The sequence below is a fragment of the Melitaea cinxia genome, chromosome 1, assembly GCF_905220565.1.
Source record: "Melitaea cinxia chromosome 1, ilMelCinx1.1, whole genome shotgun sequence".
Taxonomy (NCBI): Eukaryota; Metazoa; Arthropoda; class Insecta; order Lepidoptera; family Nymphalidae; genus Melitaea; species Melitaea cinxia.
The window spans coordinates 16,551,099-16,576,192 of NC_059394.1; the positions used below are offsets into that span (position 1 = coordinate 16,551,099).

General features: G+C 39.0%; 1 protein-coding gene across 1 annotated transcript in view; it reads left to right on the top strand.

Annotated features, from left to right (window-relative positions):
* Positions 1 to 1,440: 1,440 nt before the first annotated feature.
* The window catches only part of LOC123670287 (FERM domain-containing protein 5), a 30,012-nt gene continuing 6,358 nt past the window's right edge, over positions 1,441 to 25,094 (top strand). The window contains exons 1-10 of the mRNA XM_045603797.1: positions 1,441 to 1,530; positions 1,780 to 1,884; positions 1,966 to 2,008; positions 2,098 to 2,274; positions 3,400 to 3,500; positions 5,772 to 5,912; positions 10,908 to 11,060; positions 11,930 to 12,018; positions 13,008 to 13,143; positions 14,212 to 14,293. Coding sequence (XP_045459753.1) covers positions 1,441 to 1,530; positions 1,780 to 1,884; positions 1,966 to 2,008; positions 2,098 to 2,274; positions 3,400 to 3,500; positions 5,772 to 5,912; positions 10,908 to 11,060; positions 11,930 to 12,018; positions 13,008 to 13,143; positions 14,212 to 14,293 — 1,117 coding nt within the window. The remainder of the gene's footprint in view (positions 1,531 to 1,779; positions 1,885 to 1,965; positions 2,009 to 2,097; positions 2,275 to 3,399; positions 3,501 to 5,771; positions 5,913 to 10,907; positions 11,061 to 11,929; positions 12,019 to 13,007; positions 13,144 to 14,211; positions 14,294 to 25,094) is intronic.

Here is a 25,094-nt window from a genome sequence, read left to right on the forward strand (position 1 = left end):
GATATGGAATATTCATGAACCAAAATATTATATTAAATACCAAGTTATTGAATAAAATAAAGTACATTAAGTATGTAATTGTTATTTAATAACGTGTTGTTTTTGCTCTTTGTAAATCTATATTTTGTAAGAAATTAGCAATTTAGTTATTTTTGTACGGACAACTATTAATGCTAATTCCCATCCCTAGACTGAGTCCTTGTCGCCCGTATAGCCTGTACATAGCCAGCACCTGTGTCGGATAAATACGACCGTTCATGACGTCACAACTGTATGGAATTTCCCATTAGTGTTGCGTTTTTTTGTGATATAGTAGTGAGTTAGTAAGTTTTACGTTCGTCTTTTAAAAATTGAAATTTATCATTACGACTGCTGAATAATTAATACGAATTCTAGAAGGTGATGACGATGAAGAATTTGTGTCAAACGAAGAATTTGATATTGATGAAGAGGTAATTATATATTTTATTAAATTGTTTTATTTAAATTTATTGTGCAGTGAGAAACGAACATCATTTTAATACGTAATGCTGGTGCAAATGACTTAACACAAAATTAAGAGGATTTCAGCCCGTATCCATCTCCAGAGTATTAATTTTTTTATGAAAAATAACAATCAAGACTGATTAAGTTTAAATACTAATTAACGGATGTTTGAAGATTAATTTATGTGCGGTACTATACTTAATAAAGAAATTAAACCTTTGATAAAAATTTGATAAGTTTTATTTATTTCATTACTTTGTTCATCGATAACTATACTTTACAACACTATGCAAAATTGTACCTAAAGGTTGTTGGGCGCTACAGGCACTTCACGCGAATTATGATATGGCGGTTAAAGGGTTAACAAATTTACATTTATTGCTTAAATAATAAAGTAGTAAGCCTATTTTAATGATAACGACGACGATGATGATGATGATGATGATGAAGATGAAGTACAACATTTTTAAAATTTGCCTAAGTTTTCATTATGTTAGTACTTGAAAAAACATTAATGACGAACCTTATCGTTAAAATGATATAAAATCTAAGGGATTTTATTATTCTTTTCATATAAATCCACTGAAACAATAAAGAAAAACATTCCACAGAAAAAGATATTAAATATAATCATATTGCACAATAATAACTTGTATTATAGCCCTTACTCCCTTGTTACCCCTTACCCTTACACACGCAATTTTTATCAATTTGTTTACGTCTTTGTGGGTCTGTGGCGACTGGCAAGTTCGTGTGTCAAACCTGACGAATTAATAAGAATTTAATGTAATTAATGTAGAACGAAATTGTTTTTACTCCTTTTTTCATTAGGTATTTCCAATATGTGTAAAAATAACTTCCATAATTTAAATACAAGCATGCAATAAATATGTAAAATGTGTAGCTAACAAAAAGCAATTTAGTCATTGAACGAAGATAATACAAAATTTCAGCATGTTTAAAAGTCGTGGTGATAGCAATATTGTTTATAAATGTACTGTACGATTATTAGAAGATACTGAAATATTAGAATGCGAATTTCACGTAAGCTTATATTATTTCATTGATTTATTCGTATTTGGTGAAGTAGAAAATAGACTATTATTTGTATGACATATAAACACTGGTAATATGTGATCGTTTGCAACATAAAAATAATTTAATAATTAATTTGTGTGCCGACAATTTTTATGTTAATATATCTACACATTATATTTTCATATAAAACATATGGTGCTGTAAAAGTATATATTAATTTATTATATTTTACTTAATATAAATATTTATTTACAGCCAAGCTATAAGGGTAAATTTCTCTTAGAACATGTATGTCAACAACTTAATCTTACGGAGACAGATTATTTTGGACTGCGATATGTTGATGCTGGAGGGCAAAGGGTTAGTTAAAAATAAAATGAAAATAGTACATAAGAATTAACCAGACTAAGTATATTAATTATAAAAAAATCACTTTTTCAGCATTGGCTACACTTAGCCAAATTAATATTAAAACAAGTTAAAGGTAAATCAAAATTGTTATAAAAAATATAATCATAATAAGTTAAAAATACCAATCATTATTGGTACATACATACATTATATAATTTTCAGATGCTTCACCCATTTTATTTAGTTTTCGTGTGAAATTCTATCCCCCAAATCCGTTGCTACTCAAAGAAGATGTGACGAGATTCCAAATATACCTGCAGTTAAAGAGAGACCTTCTTCATGGTCGACTTTACTGCACATCTAATGAGGCTGCAATGCTTGGTGCACTCATTATACAAAGTAAGTTAAGATATGTATGCATATTTTTTTTATTAGATATCTATAGGGATATTTGTACCTATTTACATTTATACTGGCTGTAATACTTTATATAAAAAAATGTGTTTTGTTTTCTGACCTATACTGTGTGGCCAGTGATAGTTGCTATGTTTTTTTTGATAATGATGTGTCAAAAGTTCAGAAATAATCATCCTGATGAAAGTATTATGATTGATTTATTTTGGAATTTACACTCTACATTAATAATCATTTCATTATTTAGTTACATGTAAAGTCACTGATAATATAAAGTTGTGAAATGTTTACTGTCCATATTAAAGGCCTACTGATAAATATTAAGTGCAACTTATATGCAACCTTATGTTATGTATATTCATAATAGATTTAATGATTATTTTTATGTCATATCATATATGAAAGCCTTTTTTAAATTATTTTTTCTTTTTCAAATGGTTCACAATGAATTCATATATTTGACGTTGTTACACAATTTGTGTAAAGCTTTTTGACAATATTATGTAATATTAATCCAAATAATTTCATAACTGATTGTTAGTCATTGACTATCCCGCTATACATATTATATATATATATAATATGTATTTATATATTATATATAGAATATGTATAAAAATATGTGTCTTCACTACCCCACTGTTATCTAAAACAGGTAATAATTTAGAAAGATGTTGTTGTGTTTATGTTAAACATATTTTTTCATTATTTATTCATCATTACAGCCTATACAGTCCACTGCTGGACATAGGCCTCCACAAGTTTACGCCAAAAATAACGTGAACTCATGTGTTTTGCCCATAGTCACCACGCTGGGCAGGCGGGTTGGTGACCGCAGTACTGGCTTTGTCGCACCGAAGACGCTGCTGCCCGTCTTCGGCCTGTGTATTTCAAAGCCAGCAGTTGGATGGTTATCCCGCCATCGGTCGGCTTCTTAAGTTCCAAGGTGGTTGTGGAACCTTATTATCCCTTAGTCGCCTCTTACGACACCCACGGGAAGAGAGGGGGTGGCTAAATTCTTTAGTGCCGTGGCCACACAGCACACAGCATTATTTATTCACATATGTAAAAACTTATCTTTGATATATATATATATATTTTTAATTTCAGTTGAGCTAGGTGATTACGATCCTAATATACACGTGGGCAACTATGTCACAGAAATGAGGCTACTTTTAAGACAAACAGACACTATAGAAGCTAGGATACAGGTGTGGTATCAATTATAATTTATTTTATATATTATTGACTATGTTATATGATTTTAATTACTTCCTACTTATTCTAAATGGCTGGTTTGACTCACATTTAAATAAATATACTGGTTTTAAATACACATCTTCCCTAAAATTAATAAAAGTATAAAAAATAATTGTGTTTGCAGACAAACGAAAAAAAAACCGACTTCAATTACATCGACAAGTAATACAACGTAGATCGACGAAATAATAGTCAAGTAACTACGCGTTATCAAAGATTACTCAAAAAGTAGCTATCAGATCTCGATAAAATTTAAATGTGACCACATGATGAACATCAGCTTTTCATTAAATTAAAAATTATCAAAATCGAAACACCCAGTAAAAAGTTATTGCGGATTTTTGAGAGTTTCTCTCGATTTCTCTGGGATCCCATCAACAGATACAGACTAAGGATATCCCCTTTCTAATAATAATTGTGTTTGCTCGCAAACGAAAAAAAAACCGACTTCAATTACATCGACAAGTAATACAACGTAGATCGACGAAAAAATAGTCAAGCAACTACGCGTTATCAAAGATTACTCAAAAAGTAGTTATCAGATCTCGATAAAATTTATATGTGACCATATGATAAACATCAGCTTTCGATTAAATTAAAAATTATCAAAATCGGTACACCCAGTAAAAAGTTATTACGGATTTTCGAGAGTTTCCCTCGATTTCTCTGGGATCCCATCATCAGATCCTGGTTTCCTTATCACAGTACCAAACTAGGGATATCTCCTTTCTAACAAAAAAAGAATTATCAAAATCGGTATATGCAATAGAAAGTTATGCGGTATAATACAACGTAGGTCGACGAAAAAAGCGTCAAGTAAAAACGCATTATTAGATATAACTCGAAAAGTAGTTGTTAGATCTCAAATAAATTTAAATGGGACCAATTGGCACACACCACCTTTCGATTAAAACAAAATTTGTCGAAATCGGTCTACCCGGTCAAAAGTTCTGATGTAACATACATAAAAAAAAAAAAAAAAAAAAAAAAAATACAGTCGAATTGAGAACCTCCTCCTTTTTTGGAAGTCGGTTAAAAAAAGAATTATCCAAATCGGTATATCCAGTAGAAAGTTATGCGGTATAATACAACGTAGATCGACGAAAAAAGCGTCAAGTAAAAACGCATTATTAGATATAACTCGAAAAGTAGTTGTTAGATCTCAAATAAATTTAAATGGGACTAATTGACACACACCACCTTTCGGTTAAAAAAAAAATTGTCGAAATCGGTTCACCCGGTCAAAAGTTCTGATGTAACATACATAAAAAAAAAAAAAAAAATACAGTTGAATTGAGAACCTCCTCCTTTTTTGGAAGTCGATTAAAAAATACACATCTAAGAAATAAATTTGTCAAGTGTTGTGTGAACACTAGTTGTCCCGCAGTTTCACAAGTGTTAATTTGAGAAAAATACATACTAAATGAATTTGACACCATATCTGTGTAAACCAGTTTTATTTGATTTGACATTGTCTCCTAAATTTTTCGTCCAAATTAAATGCTATAAAAGACAAAGCGCATCTTCACAAAATTGTCTTCTTTATGAAGTATTTTTCATTTGTAAGGATTCATATGCCTGACTAATAAATGCAATAAAATAACCTTTTCCTTTTTTGTGATCATTAATCCGTTGCAAAGTTATTTTTAAACTATGATATCTTCGTAGATATTCACTGAAATCGAATGATGTCAAGATCAATTTTGTTCAAAAAGAAATACTTGTGATGAATAACATATTTATTTGGATAAGGATTTATATCATGTCTATAAAACCATTGCCAATTTTTTGGTAACTTAGCGAAAATTCATCATTTGAAAATAGGTGAAACTATATAAGCATAATTTGAAACTTTTTAGTTATTTTATATTGTACATATATTTATAAAGCATAAGAAATTATTTGCTGCCTGCGTATCTGTGTGTGTGTAGTGGTATATATTCATAAAAATGTGCTATTGTATCATCACAGCAGCCTTTCGCAGTCCATTACTGGACATAGGCCTGCATAAGTTCGCGCCAAAAATGGCGTGAACTCACATGTTTTGCCTATAGTCACCACGCTGGGCAGGCGGGTTGATGACCACAGGGCTGGCTTTGTCACACCAAAGACTCTGCTGCCAGTCTTCGGCCTGTGTATTTCAAAGCCAGCAGTTGGTGCTATTGTATGTGTAAAGTGAACTAATATATGTGTAATTACATGTACATAATGTTATTATGAAGGAACTGCACCGAGATCCAATGGAAGGAACACCTGGGGGTACTGGCGGTGTTAAGGGCATGTCCACTCAGGAGGCGGAGAGGACTTTTCTGAAAATAGCTTGCCAACTTGATACATATGGAGTTGATCCACACCCCGTTAAAGTGAGTTATAATGTTATACTAATATTTTAAAGCTAATAGTTTGTTTTTTGTCACATCGTTAAATGCTATTGTATTAAGTTAAAATATTTTTGTAAATTGAATAAGTAAATAATAATTAGGGTTATACTAAAAAAAGTTGTAACTTTTAATTACCATAATCTATGGGTAATATTATGAAAATTTCTATGTAAAATTAGTTGTAGACAACTAGTGATTTCGATTATAAAATTCAGCTTATGGCTTTTTTTAAATGTAATTTAAAATAATATGTTGTTTGTAAATTTCTTGTCAACTATTGTAAACATTTTTAGTAGATTGAATGAGGTTCTTATGGACACAGAGGCGGCTCGTGACATTTTTGATGGTGGCTCACAAAAAAAATAAATGAAAAACTAGAGCTTACCATTTATTTTCTTTGTATAGAAAAGTCATTCCGACCACGCAGATTCACCACTACCGCCGGCGCCAGCTACAAACACCAGACGCGGAAAACAAAACAATTTATTGCTTTCTTTACATCCACAGAACGTGTTTTGAAATATTTTTCAGATTTAAAAATACGCGTAAAATATTTAGTTTTCGTACTACATTTTTGAGTAATTAGTAAGAACAATTTCAGTTCAAGGCGCATTTCGATAGTCTTCACTCTCTGTATTAAAATATACACTGTATTGTTCCATTTTTTAATACAAAATGTCGCGCACAAACTATTTTGTAATACTTATTTAAAAAGATAAACTGCAAAATAACTGACGATGCTGACACGTGTGTTTGTATACATAAGAACGGCAACAGCGCCTAACCTGAATGGCCGAACCTGCGGCTGCGGTATGGCAACGTCGCGCGTGGGCGGTGCTCCAGATTAGGCTAATTTCTCATATAAAATCTATTAGTTCACGCGTCGGCATGTCTCTTTCACACCCAAATTATATAGTGCTAGGAATCGTACTAAACTTCGTTTGTAGCATACATTTTTATTAGCGCGTGGTTTCGTTCCTGCTGATGTATAATAGCACGGTTATGCACTGGCGTTGCTATTTACTTTTTCTAGGCGACTGATTTAATTTTTTGGAATACCCTCGTATCGTATTGCGTTGCGGTGCACCTTAGGGGGTAGTTGTGTCGCGAGACACTGGGTTTGCTGTATATAAGGCTCAGGACGTGTGTTGCGGGTCCCTCTTTGCTCTTTTCCTTTTTGGGTTGGTTTCTCTCGCCGTCTTAAGATCTGAGTGCAATTAATTGTGGGTGAGGCATTGTAGTTTCTTATGGTATAAGCTTTGCTTTAGTGAAGTTGGTTTTGTGAGTTTTTCGGGGGGGGGGGGGGGATTAAGATTCTGTAGGATTTTTTTTACTCTCTCTCTTGTGTCTCGTGTTGGGAGTTGTGGGTGTCTCTCTGACCCAGCAAGCAATTTTTCTACACGTAGCACGTTTCATAGAAACGCAATCGCTGGCGCTCCACTCGTAACAAAATTTATGCCAAATGCACGTAATATAATAGACTATTGTATAGGCTAGTAGAATATAAAGAATATAATGTAAAAATAGTATATAATATAAAGAAATATAGATTTAAGATTAACTATGTAATTTTCGTGGGAGTTCACTGCACCCACGGTCTTTGGGACGAGCCGCCTCTGTACGGACATTAAATTATAAGATTACCAAAATTGTCAAATCTTATCCATTCTGCACCATGGTGCTATATCGATAACTGAAGAAGAGAGTCGCCCTCGGGCTATCCCTGTTCACTAAAGTAAAATGACAAAATTTTATTTGTCAAATTTATTCTATCGCCCCAAAATTTTTCGTTCATCTATCGCATGTCGCATGTCGTAAGTGTTCCGCGATATTTGTGTGTTTTGATGTATGTATTAATGTAAATGTTTTTATTTACTAAAGTTTCACTAGCATCGTAGTTTCATAAAACCAAACAATTCTTTTTATATATTTGTAATCATAGATCAAGTAAAAAGAATAGATAACGCACTTAGAACAAAAAAGTGAAGCCACTTTTTTAAATATGTGTGAGTGAGTGAAGTGTTGACACTTTTTAATAAAAAAAGTCCCTGAAAATTTTATTAAATGGGATTAAACACCATTAATTTAGTATAGGTAAAATGGGTATGCGAAAATAAAAATCTGTTTATAGTTTTGAATATATTTACTCCTTTTTTGCTTCAAATTGTTAAATAAATATATTGCAGCCATGTTTTGATTTAATGAATTATATAAATCTGTGTCAATGAAAATTGCGTTTTTAAGTAATTGATGATTCCTCTGAAGGGCAAGTTCCTGTTTTAAAGACGTCTAACTCTTTGCTGTAATGATTTAATTTTTTTACATTTTTTTTTTATAAAGTTCCTGCTTTTTTAACTTTTCTCTTAGTTTATGTTTTCTAGGTGTATCAAAGATTGAATCTTGGTTAACGACTAATTTAAGACTCATCCGGTAGGTCCTAGAACAAAAAATTCAACATAAAAATACCTAGTAGTAAGTAGTAGTATATACGTGATGGTACTCTGCGAAGTCCACGTTTTGTACTGTACATGTCAGCTTTATCAAAATGGTTTGAACAAACCACACTAGATGGAGATGGCTGTCGTTGTAGTTCATTTCGGCTCAGTCGCACAGCAGCTACCTATTCTATCTATCTCCTATTAAAATATTCGTTGGAAACCTAAAATCATGATATTTAGTAGTAAAATATGAGTAGTTAATTCACAAATTTAAACAGAAAAAAACGAGTTAAAAATTCAAATTGACTTCAATTTAGGTAAAACATAAAATCACACGATAAAAAAAAAAAAAACACAATAATGATGTCCACTTTCTACTTAATTATTTTTCTATGATTGCCTACAATTTACTTACCCGCATTGGAAAAATGGCTAATGGAAATAAAAATTACTGGTAACACTCCCTCGGTACGTCATTACGGGGCATAGAAATTATAAGTTCCGAATAACCTCAATATTATTTTGGAATAACAAAAAATATAAAGTTTTGTATGTATTTACGTGTGAAACGATATTTCTTCATACTTTTTGTTCACTTTGGTATTGTTTTTGCACCATTTAATTACAAAAGAACGGCATTTTATAGGCAAAGTTACTGTACGAGGCCTCGTGAGATACTAACCAGTGTTGCAAAAGTGTAAAATAAAAAATCGGTATATTTGCCTCCGAAAAATCGGTAGAAATCGGTAGATTTTTACTCGGAGTAAAACAAAAGTATTTTAAGTCAATAATGCGTTCATTTATTCAAATTTGTTCCGTTAAATTAAATCAAATTCTTTATTTGCATGAATATAGTTAATACATAAGGTGTTATTAGTTACAATGTCTCATATAATCTAGCTTAAACGGCGCGCAAATTTTTGTTCCATTTATAATTATAATTATTTTACATTACAGAAAAAGAAAGTACTCAAAAGCAATACGTTTTATCACTAAGAAACATTAATTATAGAAGTAGTCCATACAAGCATCATAAATACAAACAAATCAAAGATAATAATTGCATAATTTCATTCTTCGCAGCAACTGCTAAATTGCTAATAATGAAATAGATTATTAGTATTCCCGACTTCCCGTGGGTGCGATAGAATAGCACGTTGCCGCGAAAGAAGTATGAATTAGCGATGAATTCGCTTAACACTTCACAAATTTTCGCAACTACATTTAATTTGTTAAATGTGAATTGAATCTTCCCATGTCAATAATGAATCCGAATACTAATCCTAATCCATCGAAATATCCAAAAATAATCTATCACTAGTCCTATACCTAATTCAAGAAACAAACCCGAAGAAAGTTATCTTCAGGGATTTTCCCTTGTATACTCACCAGACAATAATAAACTCTATTATATCACGTGTTGGTACAATTTGTTTTAACACACCGCGGATTTGAACGGTCATATTCGACGTGGTGGGAAGAATTTCGGGAAGTCCCCGTGCATTGATTTTTAACCGACTTCCAAAAAAGGAGGAGGTTCTCAATTCGACTGTATATTTTTTTTTTTATGTATGTTACATCAGAACTTTTGACCGGGTAGACCGATTTCAACAAATTTTGTTTTAATCGAAAGGTGGTGTGTGCCAATTGGTCCCATTTAAATTTATTTGAGATCTAACAACTACTTTTCGAGTTATATCTAATAATGCGTTTTTACTTGACGCTTTTTTCGTCGACCTACGTTGTATTATACTGCATAACTTTCTACTGGATGTACCGATTTTGATAATTCTTTTTTTGTTGGAAAGGGGATATCCCTAGTTTTGTACCGTGATAAGGAAACCATGATCTGATGATGGGATACCAGAGAAATCGAGGGAAACTCTTAAAAATCCGCAATAACTTTTTACTAGGTGTACCGATTTTAATAATTTTTAATTTAATCGAAAGCTGATGTTTATCATATGGTCACATAAAATTTTATCGAGATCTGATAACTACTTTTTGAGTAATCTTTGATAACGCGTAGTTGCTTGACTATTTTTTTGTCGATCTACGTTGTATTACTTGTCGATTTAATTGAAGTCGGTTTTTTTTTCGTTTGCGAGCAAACACAATTATGTGTTACCTTTTTCTTTTAGTGTTACCGTATTAAGAATATTATTTTACCTTTTTTTTTAGAAAATTATTTTACATTAGTTGAAAATTCAAAAATTCGGTAGATAGCACTGCTAAATCGGTATATCGGTAGGTAAGGGCCAAAATCGGTAGATCTACCGATAAATCGGTAGCTTTTGCAACGCTGATACTAACGAAAATGAGCGTAGTTTGATGCATATGTGTGCGTGAGCGCGTGTGTTTACTTGAAGGAGCCGAGTTTTGTGGCTTCACTAACAACAAAGGCCGCGCATTATCTACTTTTTTTTACTTCATCTATGTTTGTAATAAATAAATTTAAAATTTTGTAGCTGAATTTTAAGATATGAATTTTTAAAGGTTTTAATTTAAGTAAGTTTATAATAAAGTTTTCATATATTAGGATCATAGAGGCAATCAGCTGTATCTGGGAATCAATCACAGTGGTATACTGACGTTTCAAGGCAGTCGGAAGACTCATCACTTCAAGTGGTCCGAAGTGCACAAGATTAATTTCGAAGGGCGAATGTTTATCGTGCATTTGAACTATCCTGAAGTAAGTTTAAGTATTTTTGTTAAATAATTATGGGAGAGAGATAATTTATTAAAATAGCCTTATTGATAGGTTATAATTATAATCCATTTAGGGTTTTGTATACAAATGGGGGATAATTGATCCTTATAAGTAATATTAAAATTAGTTAGTTATATATATATATATATATATAGTTCATCATCATCATCATTACAGTCTATACAGTCCACTGCTGGACATAGGCCTCCACAAGTTTACGCCAAAAATAACGTGAACTCATGTGCTTTGCCCATAGTCACCACGCTGGGCAGGCGGGTTGGTGACCGCAGTGCTGGCTTTGTCGCACCGAAGACGCTGCTGCCCGTCTTCGGCCTGTGTATTTCAAAGCCAGCAGTTGGATGGTTATCCCGCCATCGGTCGGCTTCTTAAGTTCCAAGGTGGTTGTGGAACCTTGTTATCCCTTACTCGCCTCTTACGACACCCACTGGCTAAATTATTTAGTGCCGTAGCCACACAGCACAGCATATAGTTATATATAACTAATTATTAGCTAATAGTCATTCTTAATATTATAATGGTTATTTTTATTATTAAAAAATTAAATATTTTTGACATTTGCGTATATACCTAATTTTAGTCTCGCACTTACTGCAATTTAGTTTAAATAATATAATTTAATTAATTATTGATGCCATATTATTTACAAGCATATTAACTAAGGTCGAATAGTTTAAGTTTTTATCATTTTTTTTTAAACTGCAAATATTTTCTCTTTGTATTACAATTGAGCAGTAAAACTCTTTATGTTTTAATTTAAAAATATTAATTAAAAAATAAAATATTTATGTTATTTTAAAATTAATTATAATGTTAAATATTTTTTATTTTAGAAAAAGCACACAGTGGGTTTCAAGTGCCCCAGCGGCGCGGCGTGCCGGCATGTTTGGTGTTGTGCCATTGAACAAATGTTGTTTTTTACGTGAGTATCGAATATGTTATGAAAACGATATAAGCATATTTCACCATTAGATTTACTGATAAATAAAATAACAATTTACTGTATTCGTATAAGCATTATAATAATTTAAATTGTCATTGGGTAATATAATTGTATATATAACTTGACATTATTTAATCTATTATATCTTAATTGTAATAATAATTATTATTATTGATAAATTTTCTCAGCCTTTGGCTGGTTTGTCTGCATTTATTATTATTATTATTATTATTTTTGATTGCTACTGTTTGATCAAGTTCTCTTCTACTGTTACATTAACAGGATAACTTTATATGACATGTTTGCTTTAATATGGTTCATTTGGAAATGAAGTCTATGATAAAATTGATATTGTAATGTATCATAAATGTAACAACTGCTAGCAAACCTTATTAAATAAATAAATAAATATATGACTAGCCCGTTGGCGCAGTTTGTAGTGGACCAACGTTATTAAGAAAAAAAAAATAAACTTCTAGAATAAAATTGATTTCTAAAATAAGATTTAAAATACAATTATTTGAATAGTGTAGTCAAACAAATCTAAATGTGTAATTAATAAAAAGGAATTGCTATAATGTATGTGCGTTACTACCGAACCACCCTACCGAATTGGATAATTCCTATTGTGTTCTTTTTTATCAACACAAGTTTTTTATACATAAATTATTATTTATGTATAAATAATAATTTATGTATAAAAAACTTGTGTTGATAAAAAAGAACAAAAACGAAGAAAAAAAACGAGTGTACTTTAAACCACACGACTAAAGTAAAACTTACGAAACGTAACTCAATCTCTTTCTACCTTCACTAACTTATATCTCCCTGTCAACTTCTGATCGCCTCGCCCGAACACACTTCGCAACGCTTTCGTCACGCATTCACCAGTTTACTCTCCAAGTTAAGCGTGCTTAAAGAAGTTTAACTTCAATAAAATAATTATAATATTATGCTTGCGTTTTCAGCCTGCCGTCATCGTCGGACGCGTGCGTGTACTCCGGGGGCGGCCTGTTCTCCTGGGGCACGAAGTTCAAGTACGTGGGCCGCACCGAGCGGGAGATCCTGGAGAGGGACGGCCTACTGACCCCGAGGGACTCGCAGGTTACCACATCTTTATATTATATATCATGGTGTTCATTAAAAATATTGTTCTCGAGTGTAACATATATTTGTCGGGAATAATGATACTGTTGCGATTCCGTAACACCAGCGCCATCTGTTGGCGAACCTAGGAACATTGACTCACTTTTCGGTTGGCGGTCGGCTGGTGCGGACGACACAAACTATCCCGCGTTCCGTGCTGCGTTATCTTTCTGTTAAATGATTCCTGTGTCATAATAAATTGGTGATATCATAAATTGTGTTTACTTGTGCTAACATTGACCACTAAAGCCCACAGTAGAGTACTCAGAGACGATGAGCGAGAGAGATCTACCCTCATCCGTCAAATTAAAGTTTTTGTTTTGTATCGAAAATAGTTTTATTATAAAACGAATTATCACGAAGTATGGAACGAACATAATTATATTAAAGACTAGCGACCCGCCCCGGCTTCGCACGGGTGCAATGCTGATACTAAATATACTACAGAATGCCTTTATTTATAGTATGAAGCTAGCTTATAGCATGGTTATTAACATAATAACAACATTCAAATATGCGTCGTTAGATTACACGTTGTTACAGAATGCGATGAAGAAATAAAGGTTCACTGCTCGTTCCCCGTAGGTGATAGCGTGATAATTTGTAGCCTATATGTTGACCCGACTTCTTAATAATATTCGTGCCAAATTTGAAGTAAATCCATGCAGTACTTTTTGAATTTATCAGACAGACAAAAATTCTAAAAACTATATTTTTGGCTTTGGTATCGATTGTAGATCACACCCCAAGTATTCTTTTAAAAAACAGTACAGTTTTGACTTTCCTACCATTTTATTATATGTATAGATAGTGACGTCATATTGCTGACGTCGATTGAATATTAGTGATTAATAAAATACAAACAAATATTCTCCCATACTAATTTTGAGCTGTTAAAAATACCTATTTTAAATTTAATATTGCTGTCTGTCTACTCATTATGTAATTTTTATTATATAAATCAGTGTCCTGATATTTCTGTCTTATTAATTTCCGCCCATGTTATTTGATTATCTTTTAATACAGGAGGAAGGTTCGAGTACTGGCGGCAAGAGAAAAGCATCAAGTGTTCCGGCCACACCTTCCACACCTATGACTGGAGACTTTGGTAAATACGTTTTAATTGTAACTTAATTTTACCTACTAGATTTTTTTTAAATATATTAGTAGGTCGTCAAACAAGCATACGGCTCACCTGATGGTTAGTGAATACCGTAGCTTATAGACGTTTGCAACACCAGAAGCATCGCAAGCGCGTTGCCGACCCTATCCCCAATTTCCCTCATGTGCTCTGGTCATCTTACTCACCACAGGAGCACAACACTGCTTGAAAGCAGTGTTATTTAGCTGTGATCGTCTGTAAGGTCGAGGTACTTCCCCAGTACGGCTGATCCATATTTTGAGCTAGAAATTTCCTGCTGTGCCTTACCTTACTTAATGCTAACTACACCTATAAAGAAACTATAACTGGTTTATTATCTATAATGGAGACATTTTAGATAAAAATCTATGACAGATCTCCATAGGACCAATTGAGTTTAAATTACTTTTTCAAATTTTTGTTTGTCTGTCTGTGTGTTTGTCTACATATCACGCAAAAAGTACTGAATGAAATTTTAGACGGTTTTACAGGGAAGTGTACTGCTAGAGTTCACAAACTGGTGTATGTTTCGTCTTAATAAGTCGCTTGGAGACTGAGATATTTACAATATTTGATGCGATGTCGCGGGCACATTTAGCGTATTATATGTGACGGAAATTTCGCTATTAAATATGGCCGATGTTCTCTGTCAATCCGCAATGGGACAGCGTGGTGGAGTGACCTCTAATTTATTTAGAGGAAACCCGTGTCAAGGAGTGATGGGATGGGAGTGATACATTTAGAGGCTTATTCGGTAGACATAAGCTTGAACTATAACAATCTGCAGTAAGCCTTATTACTTTCCTGTGAAGAATTTTAATCTACCTCATGTAGTCTATCTAATGTCAACTTAGGAATATATATTAGTTAATCAACGATTTTCAAGTAAAAAAAAAACTAGTGTCCTTTAGACCACACAACTAAAGTAAAACTTATATCTCCTTTTCAACTCTTGTATGCTATAATCTGAGACAACTTTATATCCGTATAACTTATACATTAGTCATGAGCAGAGATTGAACCTTCTCGTACCCGACGTGTTTGTGCTGGGACTACTGCATCAACCGTCAATTATGGGATTACATTTCATTACCAAAGAACTTGTTGTTGTTGTTGTTGTTGTACACGGGCTATTTTCCGCAACTCGACGTCTTGATGCGCCTTTTTTGCGTGATCGGCTGGTGGGCACTATTCGTGCCAGCCAAGCTCCTTGAGGAATCCTAGCAGACCCTTCACGTTGCCGACGACTTCCTGGAGCAACCTCGGTGTCCCAAGGTGTAGTGCCCTGTAGTTCGCCACACCACCGCATTCCAGCAGGATATGTGAGGCCGTTTCCTCTGCCTCCAGGCACGCTCTGCACAGGGGGCTGTCTGTAACACCTAGATTGTGTAAGTGCTTGTTAAGCAAGGCATGTCTCGTAAGCGCCCCGACCAGTAGTCGGAGCTGGGCTCTTCCATAACCGCGAAGTTTGCGGGACAATCCTGGGTTGATCGTCGGAAGAGCTTCCTTGGTCTGCCTGCAGGTAGTTAGGTTTGTCCAATATTCTTGGTGCATAACCTTGGTGTTGTGTCGCAGCTGGCTGCGCAGCCATCCGAATGGCAGAGGCAGAATGGGTTCGGGTCCGTGGACCCTCATCTCCGATCCATTCCTCGCCAGTCGGTCGGCCGCGTCATTGCCTCGCGATCCACTGTGTCCCTTTATCCATTGAAGGGTAATGGTGTTTGTTTCACTTACCTTCGTCAGAGCTCGATGGCACTCGTATATTAGCCCTGATGTCATAATGTCGCTCTGTAGGGCTTGCAGGACCGATCTGCTATCGGAAAGTATACGGATTGGAAAACCCTGTACCTCTCTAGACTTGATCGCTGTTGCTGCCATTATGATTCCCATACATTCCGCCTGGAAGACGGTGTTGTGGATTCCTAATGGCGATGAGATGTGGATATTCAGGTCTTCTGAGTAGACCCCAGAACCTGTACCTGTTGATGTTTTCGACCCGTCTGTGAAGATTCTTAACTCTCTAGGGTTGAGGCCTTCACCTGGGTCTTCGTGTAATTGTATTCTGTATCTTTTGTCGAATACGTACTGTTTGGGTATCCTGTCGGTAACCGCTTCGACGAGCGGTTCCCTGTTTGCCAGTTCGCCAAGTATTCCTGTATGTGCTACCTTTACGTTCCTCCAAAGGTTTAGCTTCCTGAGTCTTACCGCAGCCGCTCCCGCCTCCTGTTGGATAAACAGGTGCGGCGGCGGCAGGTTCAGTAGGGCTTCCAGGGCGGCTGTCGGAGTAGTCCTCATGCAGCCCGTAGTCGCCATGCAAGCTAGCCTTTGAAGTCGTTGTAATTTTGCTTCACCGGTGATTAGTCTGGTTCTCGGCCACCAAACCACAGCACCGTAGCTGATAATTGGCCTGATGACGGACTGGTACAGCCACAGAGTGACTTTTGGGGATAGACCCCATTTCTTACCTATCATTCTGCGGCACTGCCAGAAGGCTATTGTAGCCTTGTCAATTTTGCTGTTGAGATGCTTGCCCCAGTTCAGTTTGCTATCTAGAATAATTCCTAGATACTTTACCTCCGAGCTGAACTGTAGCTCCGTACCGAACAGTCTAGGGGGTTTGTAGCTCCCCAATTGCCGTTTGTTAGTGAACATTACCTGTTCCGTCTTTCCAGGATTGACGGTGAGTTCGTTATCTATGCACCATCTCTCCACAATTCGTAGCGCCTGCTGTGTGACATTGCACACGGTACTGCTGACTCTGCCGCTGATTAGAATAGCGATATCATCAGCGTACCCGATCGTGAAGTAGTTGTGCTGGTTCAGTCTGGTTATAAGGTCGTTTACCACTAGGTTCCACAGTAGTGGGGAAAGCACCCCTCCTTGTGGACATCCTCTGGCTACCAGTGCATGTTGTGCCTCAGTTGATGTAAGTTTGATGACTCTTTTTCTGAGCATGTTACCTATCCAGTCAATCATCATCGGGTGTACCCCGTGCTTAACTAGGGCCGACGAGATGCTGTTGAAGTTAGTCTTGTCAAAGGCTCCTTCTATGTCGATGAAGGTGCCAAGACACATAGCCTTGTTTTCAATGGCCTCTTCTATTTTACTGACCACTGCATGTAGAGCTGACTCTGTTGATTTACCTTGGCTGTACGCGTGTTGGTTTGGATGTAGGCGTACTGTAGCTAGGGCGTTTTCTCTCAGATCCCGTTCGCACAACCTTTCCAGAGTCTTCAGTAGAAAAGATGTAAGACTTATAGGTCTGTGGGATTTGGGTTCAGAGTAGTCACTTTTTCCCGGTTTGGGGATGAAGATTACCTTTACCTCCCTCCACTGCCTCGGCACGTAGCTGTGAGCTAAACAGGCCGCCAAAACAGTGGTAAGTCTCTGGATCAGTCGGTTACTTCCCCACTTTAGAAGTGCCGGGAAGACCCCGTCCAACCCTGGGGATTTGAAGGAGTCAAAGCTGTTGATAGCCCATCTGACTTTTGATGGGCTTACTACCTTGAGTGCATATTCCCAATGCTCCTCTGTTGGGGCTACGTCCTCCTCGGGCCAGTCCACCGACTGCATGATGTGGCACCCTGGGAAATGTGTCTGAACCAGGATGCACTCTGCTTCTTCCGGCGTGCTCGTGAAGGTGTTGTCAGGCTTTCTTAGGGAGCCCTTCAGCTGGCTGGATTGGTTTGCTAGGACCTTCCTTACCCTATTGGCCTGTTCGCAGGTTTCCACGCTGCTGCAGAATTTGCGCCACGAGTCGGTGCTTCTGTACCTTAGTCGTTTCTTGTATCTGGACTTGGCTTTCTTATACCTGTCCCAGTCCAGATCGGCGCATGTATTCATTGCTTTGTTTAAAAGTCGCCTTACCTTTTTCCTGAGTCTTTCCAGTTCAGGCCCCCACCAGATTACTTTATTCTCCGGTGGCAATGATAAGGGACATGCAGTTTGGTAGGAGTCTATAATGTTGCTAGTCAACGTATCTACCTGCTGTTCTATATTTTCTGTTCCCACAAGCCGGTCTGGGCATGCCTGCTCACTGAGCAGCTGCTCCAGTCTCTCAGCGTAGTGCACGCGGTCAGTTTTGCGTGGGTTACGCCTAGGGGTTGCTGGAACTGTATTTACCTGCACATCGAAGCGTATCCATCTGTGATCTGAGCACGATGCCTCATCGGATACGTGCCAGTTGAAGATGGTCTCGGAGGCCGCTTCTGTGGCAAGAGTTAGGTCGATGATTGTCCTGCTACGTCTGTTCACGAAAGTGGGTTCAGAGCCCACATTCATGATCTGTAGGTTTGTCGTCATCAGATATTTAACTAAGAGCTTACCTCTTTCGTTTGTTGTTTTCATTCCCCATAGGGTGTGATGTGCGTTGGAGTCAGTGCCTATAATTAGTTGCAGCCTGGCCTCTTCGCAGTATGTTATCAGCCGTGCCATGTCGTGCGGCGGTGGCGCATCAGCCTCCGGCATGTAGGCCGACGCGATCACCATCTCCGGCAGGCTGTGGTCTTGCGTACTATGCAGCTGTATGGCGCACACATCTCTAGAACAGAATCTCGTTAATGTTTGCGCCTGTATATTGTTGGTGATGTAAATACAGGCCCTGCTGTTTTCCGAGCCTGTATGTGTAATTAGCTTACCTCCAGAGTTCCGGAGTCCGCATACAGTGCCATTCCTGACCCACGGCTCCTGGATCAGTGCAATGGCTGTTGTGTTAACCTCCAACCATTTTCGCATTTGAGCCGTTGCTGTCATGCTATGGTGGAGGTTTGCTTGGAGGACTTTACAGGATGGGTGAGCTGGGTAAGCCATCGTCAGACAGCATCCCTGCCTCCTCCATCACTGTCTCCCCTATGGCCAGGTTGTCCAGGCTTGCCAGACAAGCCCCCTCCTCCGACTCCAGAAGCAGCTCCTCCACGACCACTGCCTCTTCGGTCTGGGGTTTGGGGCTCGACCGCCTCACAGGGGGTGGCTCGGGGATAGCCGGGATTGCTCCCGACCCTTCACCCTTCGCCTGTTCTCCGCTGTTTTGATCCTCCATGGGGTCGTCATGCTCCGTTGGCAGGTGCTCGGTAAATTTACCTTTCGGACCCTGGAACTTCACGTACACCGACCCCAGCAAATAGCAGAGTCGGCGCTCACGTTCCACCAGGGTCTGCACCACGTCCTCAGGAGCGCTGAAGATCAGGAACGTGTTACCGTTCTGTCTGTCAACCTTATGGAGGATCCAGCTGTCTACCTTGGCCCACACGTTCTGGAGCCGCAGCGCGCGTCCCACCTTCCAGATGTCCGGTTGTTCACCCGGAAGGAGGACGCCGCAGCGGACCAGCCTGACAAGGTCGCACTGCCGTTTGACCATTAATTTGGTGCCCGTGGGCAGGGCGAGCTCCGAAACTATACGTGTGAGGTACCCCACGGTTTCGCGGTTCTCACACCACAGTTTCAGAGCTCCGTCGGCGTATATCGGTTTACCCTGAAAAACAGGGTTCACCGGTTCATCATCGGTCGCTTCTACAAGATCCTTGAGAAGGCGCTCTTGTAGAAGGACCTGTACTTCATGTGCGGCCTGTGCAGTCAGGTGCTCTCCGGTCACAGTTGTCACCGCAACCAGTAAGTCCGACTGCACTGCCGCTGAGTAGGGGACATGGGTACCATCAGCCAGCCTCGGCTTTTTGGGACCACCCCTCGGCGACTGAGAGTCGTCGAGGCGAGCCCTTTTAGCCGGTACCTGGGATGCACATCCATTGCCCGCTTTACCCTTCGCCTGCGCCTTGCCGCGTTGGGCGCGACCGGTTGCCTGGTTACCCTGGCCACCTGCCGCCCCCTTCGCGAACTTGACGGACCCCTTGGTTTTGGGTTCCTCGGCTTGGGTTGTTGTATCGCGCTTGGGGGCTCCCGCCTCCGATGCACGCCTCCTCTGACGTTGGCGTAGCTTCCTGTTCATGCGCCGGGGCTTAGGTTCACTCCCTGGTTGGGAGGACCCTGTACCCCCTGCGCGTCCCGCCGACTTGCCGGGTTTCCCCTTGGCTTGTCGGCGGTCGACCAGGGTCCACGCCTCGTCAAAGCGTTTTAGGGCAGCCACCTCTCCTGCCGACCGGGCTCCGGGTTGCCCCAGTGCCCTGTCGGCGTCGAGGATAGCGCCTGTTGAAGGCGCCGTCGACGTGGACGGCCTCGGTTCCTCCGGTTTCCCGGTTTCCCCTCGGCCACCCACGGACCTGCGCTTTGTGTGTGGTGGCGCCACCTTGGCGGCACCACCCCCGCGTGTGTGTGTGTTTGCTGAGGTCAAGTTCGACTTCGCTGCCTTGCCTCCGCTAGTGAAAGAGGGCTGTCCCAACTTCATGGTGCCGCACCCCTGTTGTGTTTGTTGTACCCGTAATGGGTGTTTGGTAGACGGCCCCGCATTCGCGGTACCCGCCACCAGTAAGGTACCATCCGGTTTCCCTTCAGGTCCCTGTGAGGGTTTTTTTTTTTTTTTTTATATAACAATATATATCCACGGGCTCATAATGCCCGTGCTTTTATTATTCCAATATTAGTTTGTTAGTTTCTATAACTTGGTACTTACACATGCAACTTAGAGGACTAATTAAACTAGACTTAGTATCTCTAATCCTACGTGAGTCCACCGACCAAAAATTTAAAGTTATACTAAATTTACTTCTATATATATTAATTACTATATATTATATATTTTTTGTATTCCTACTGTCAGTTTTATTATCTAAGTTTATATTTACACTTATATACTAGTTACCGTATATGTACACTTATGTCCTAGTTACCTTATATATACACTTATGGCCTGCTGGCCTACTTACAATATACACTTAGCCTAGGTTACTGTTAGTAAGATTTTTTTTTTTTTTTTTTTTTTTTCCTTTTTGTAGTCAATATTATATAATTTATCCTAATTAATTTGGTACACATGTAAAATTATTTTGCACACGTTTTGTAATATGTAATTAATACTATTTAATTTAACACTAACTTTATATGTTTATGTACACCCTATTTCTTTACTGAAACTAATTTCTTCACACGCCAAAAGTTTTCAACATATCGAGCACACTCTCAGTGACGGCTGCGTCTCTGTGATGAATCGCCATCTTGAGACTGTGCTCGAGTATTTCCTTGTCCGTGGTCTCCACTGCCCTCGCCACAAAGCGACCAATTGCGTCGTCCCTGTCGTCGGTGTAATAGACACAGGTGTTGGTGTGTCTAGTCACCGCGACTACAGCGTGCGAAACGCTGTCGTGGATCCTGAGCCTCCTCGTCTTCGTCTGGAGGACTATGACGTCCTCGTAGGTCTGGCCCTGCGCCTCGTGGATGGTTAAGACGCGCGATCCCTCCCCGGATCCGTATCCCTGGTCAGTCAGCAACCTCTTCTCCTCTTGCGTAAAGACCAGGTATAAGGTCCGGTCTCTTCCTGCAGGAATACGCGCGCCCGTGAGGCTCTCCACTCGCAAAGATCGGATCTTTGAGCTTGAGCTGTACACGTCCTTATAAACTTCGCTGATGGCAAGGGCGACGTCTTTGGGATTACGATGCGTGCATGACAACTCGCACGAGATGGTTGTTGTCTGGGTTGGTCTGCAGTACCGCATTTCGAACAGGTTGTCCCTGTCGATGTACGGCAGCTGGTTTATGTCTCCGATGAGGACCACCTTCTGTGCTCCCGATAGTCGGGCGGCCATTACTATGGCTCCGAAGTGGTTCATGAGGGCCTCGTCCACCGTTAGGCGGTTGATTTTTGAGCCCTCTTTGAAACCATTAACTAGTACGGAGGCCATAGTACGCACCTTTTGCTTGGCTTTGTTGCCGTAGCGGTGCGCCAGTTTTTCTTTCAAGTCTTTGGCCGCCTCGACTGTGGTCGTAATCACGACCTCCGTGTCCTCATCGAAGTCCCCGACTATGCGAGTTGTCTTGCCGCATCCCGGTACCCCGTTTATCCACTCCAGTGATGGTAGTTCCCAGGGCACGGTCAGTAAGCCGTCCCGGTCGCCTGAGATGGTTTTCGCCATCCGTAGCATCCGGTCTCCCAGCATTACCTTCGTGCATCTGGCCACTACCACCACTGGGTCCCCTTCAGGTGTTTCGAAGGTTTGTGGCTCCTCGTCATTCCCCTCCGACTCGACTGCGCTCACGAAGCCTGCAGTGCTGTTATACGCTGCCATATACCTACCCGACATCTTGCCCTTGAGTGTTTGTCGGGTTTCACTGTTATATATGGCCGCTTCGGCTTCCTCGAGTTCCACCTCCAGTAATCTTTGGTGATCATACTGGTAGGCCTGCATGATCTTTTTGCAGGTGGCAAGGCTTACCTCGCGGTTTGCCTTTATTATCGCCAGGAACTCGATTAGGGCGTTCTCCGCATGTTGTAGCGGTGTGGTCGCAGGTCGAAGTCTCGGCGGTGTTACATGTCCCATGTCGGCCTTAGTACGAGCGGCCGGTGACGCCTCTGGGTGCCTCGGACTACTGTCTCTGGTGAACCTGCTCAGCGCCGCCGATTGCCGCTCAGCCTGTCCAGTCTTTTTGGGAGAGAGGTGATGCGGGAGCTTGCCTGGTTTTGGGGAGATGGTTGCGTGGATAAAGGTCGCCAGTGGCATCGAGCTCAGTTCAGGTGTAGCCTTTGCCTTAATTCGCTCTGCCTTCTGGGTCTTCTCCCTGTGAGGGTTTGGATCTATTGTTGTCCATGTTTGATAGAAAGAAATTTCATCCACTGCGCTCCCTACCCTCCATGGAGCCCGCAACGTTGGGGATGCCGTATCGACACCGGGGCTACGCAGTAGATATAGATGTGGTAGGTTGGATTCCAAACGCGACATCAGGAGCTACAGATGCCCGGCTGGTGACCGCGATCCCACGGCCCCCAGTGGTTCCGAACACCCTTGCCCCGTCAGCATGGCCGGTCTCCGCGTCCTCCCAGAGGACCCCACCCCATCTCGCCAGCGTAAAGCACCCGGCTCATCCGTGCAGTTACGCATGTCCATTTCCCCGCAGTGGCTAGCTACGGGGCTACCGTTTAGCCTGAAATCCGGACCAAAGAGGGCGTGTTGTCTCCCGCGGTAACTAACCCAGACCCCGTTCGACTCAGCCCCCCAGGACTCCTTCATCCCTGCGTACGGCGATCAACTGCGCAGGACACACGCAGGTAGGCAATTGTAGTTGATCTACCGGGTCACCTACTATACCCGGCAGATGGCCTGTCATACTTGGCTACAGCAGTCCGGGGTAGATGGTAGTTGCGGCGCCCGTTATGACTGCTGCATTTCCAGGGTGTGCGACCCACTCCAGAGGAGCTGACGCCCCAGGAATGGGTTCGCCCTCAAGCCCGTACGTCGGCGAGCTGAGGGCGACGTGGACGCGTATGACAGACTTGACAGGGGCAAGCCAGCTTATCGCCGCACCCTTAAGCCTACTCACTCCCTGCCCTACACTCCTAAAAGCCTAACCAAGAACCACTACCAAAGAACTTTAAATATTTACATTTGTTTAATGGTAAATAAATTATTCCTTATTAATACATAATTATAAAATGTAGCAAACTAGTTATTAGATAATAATGTTTACCTACATTAAGTAATCATTAAATAATTATTCTTTGCTTATAAAATGTATTGAAATATATGTGAAAAATAGTGTACATAGTGAATGCTCTCTGCATTAATTAAAGATTATTAGGAAATGTTATTGAGATTGGACCTAATATCAAATAACATTTGTAGCGTAAATATTATCCATCTGTATAATGATTTTGATAATCGATTTTGTAATACTATTAGTCTCCACGGTTTTGCTCGTGTTAAATTGAGGAAAAATCGTACTAAGGTATTGTATAGCCTTACACCTTAGGTTTTAAGAAAAATAGGGCTAGAGAAACACAGGTAGCAATAACTCGGTAATTTGACAATAAAAAAATTGAGTAAAATACCATTTAAGAAACTTCATGAAGTAGGCATGTTTTTTAAACTATGGGCCACCTAGGTCCCCCTACGTTTTTTTTATAACTTTGTCATTAAAAAATAAATAAATTCGAATACACTATTTTTCATTTTTAAGTATTAAAAAAAAAAAGAAACAGTTGTGAATCGAAAGCTTTTGTTATGCGCGTTAGCAAGGCCGATTATCCATGGTTATTTCCAGAGACAATCAATTCGTTATTATTGAATTTGCAGCCGTAGTGCTCAAAAGTTTAAACAGAAGTATCGAATTTCGTACTTAATTTTTTTTTAAATAAACTCTAGACCGTTGCAGATAGATTTATTTTTTTCTTGGTTGGCCTGTGCCCCTCCACAAGCACCCGCGGAGTTATCAATTAATTACCGGACAGCCTGTAGATTAAGATAGTATCGACTAAAGTACTAGTATCATACAATTTTAATAATTGAATTTTGGATTAGACTTCAAAGGAATATCTTTAAGGATGTTATCAGTAAAATGAAAACATTTATTTCGCTATAAATCAATAATATAAATAAATTACAATTTAGAAATTGCAACATTATCCAGCAACCTTAAGTTAATTACAATATGTACCTAATGAACTACTTTTAATTTGAAGGTTCTTGGTAAATATCACATTTCTATTCTATTATTGGCTATTAAGTATTACAAGAAATACCAAATTGTCCCTCGTGTTTTTTTTTTTTTAAATTATATTTCACAACATTCACGGGCTCTTAGTTGCACATGCCATTTGTACTAGATAAAATATTTGTTTTATTACATAATAAAGTATATAATATAATATAATAAAAATAAAACTGTCCCT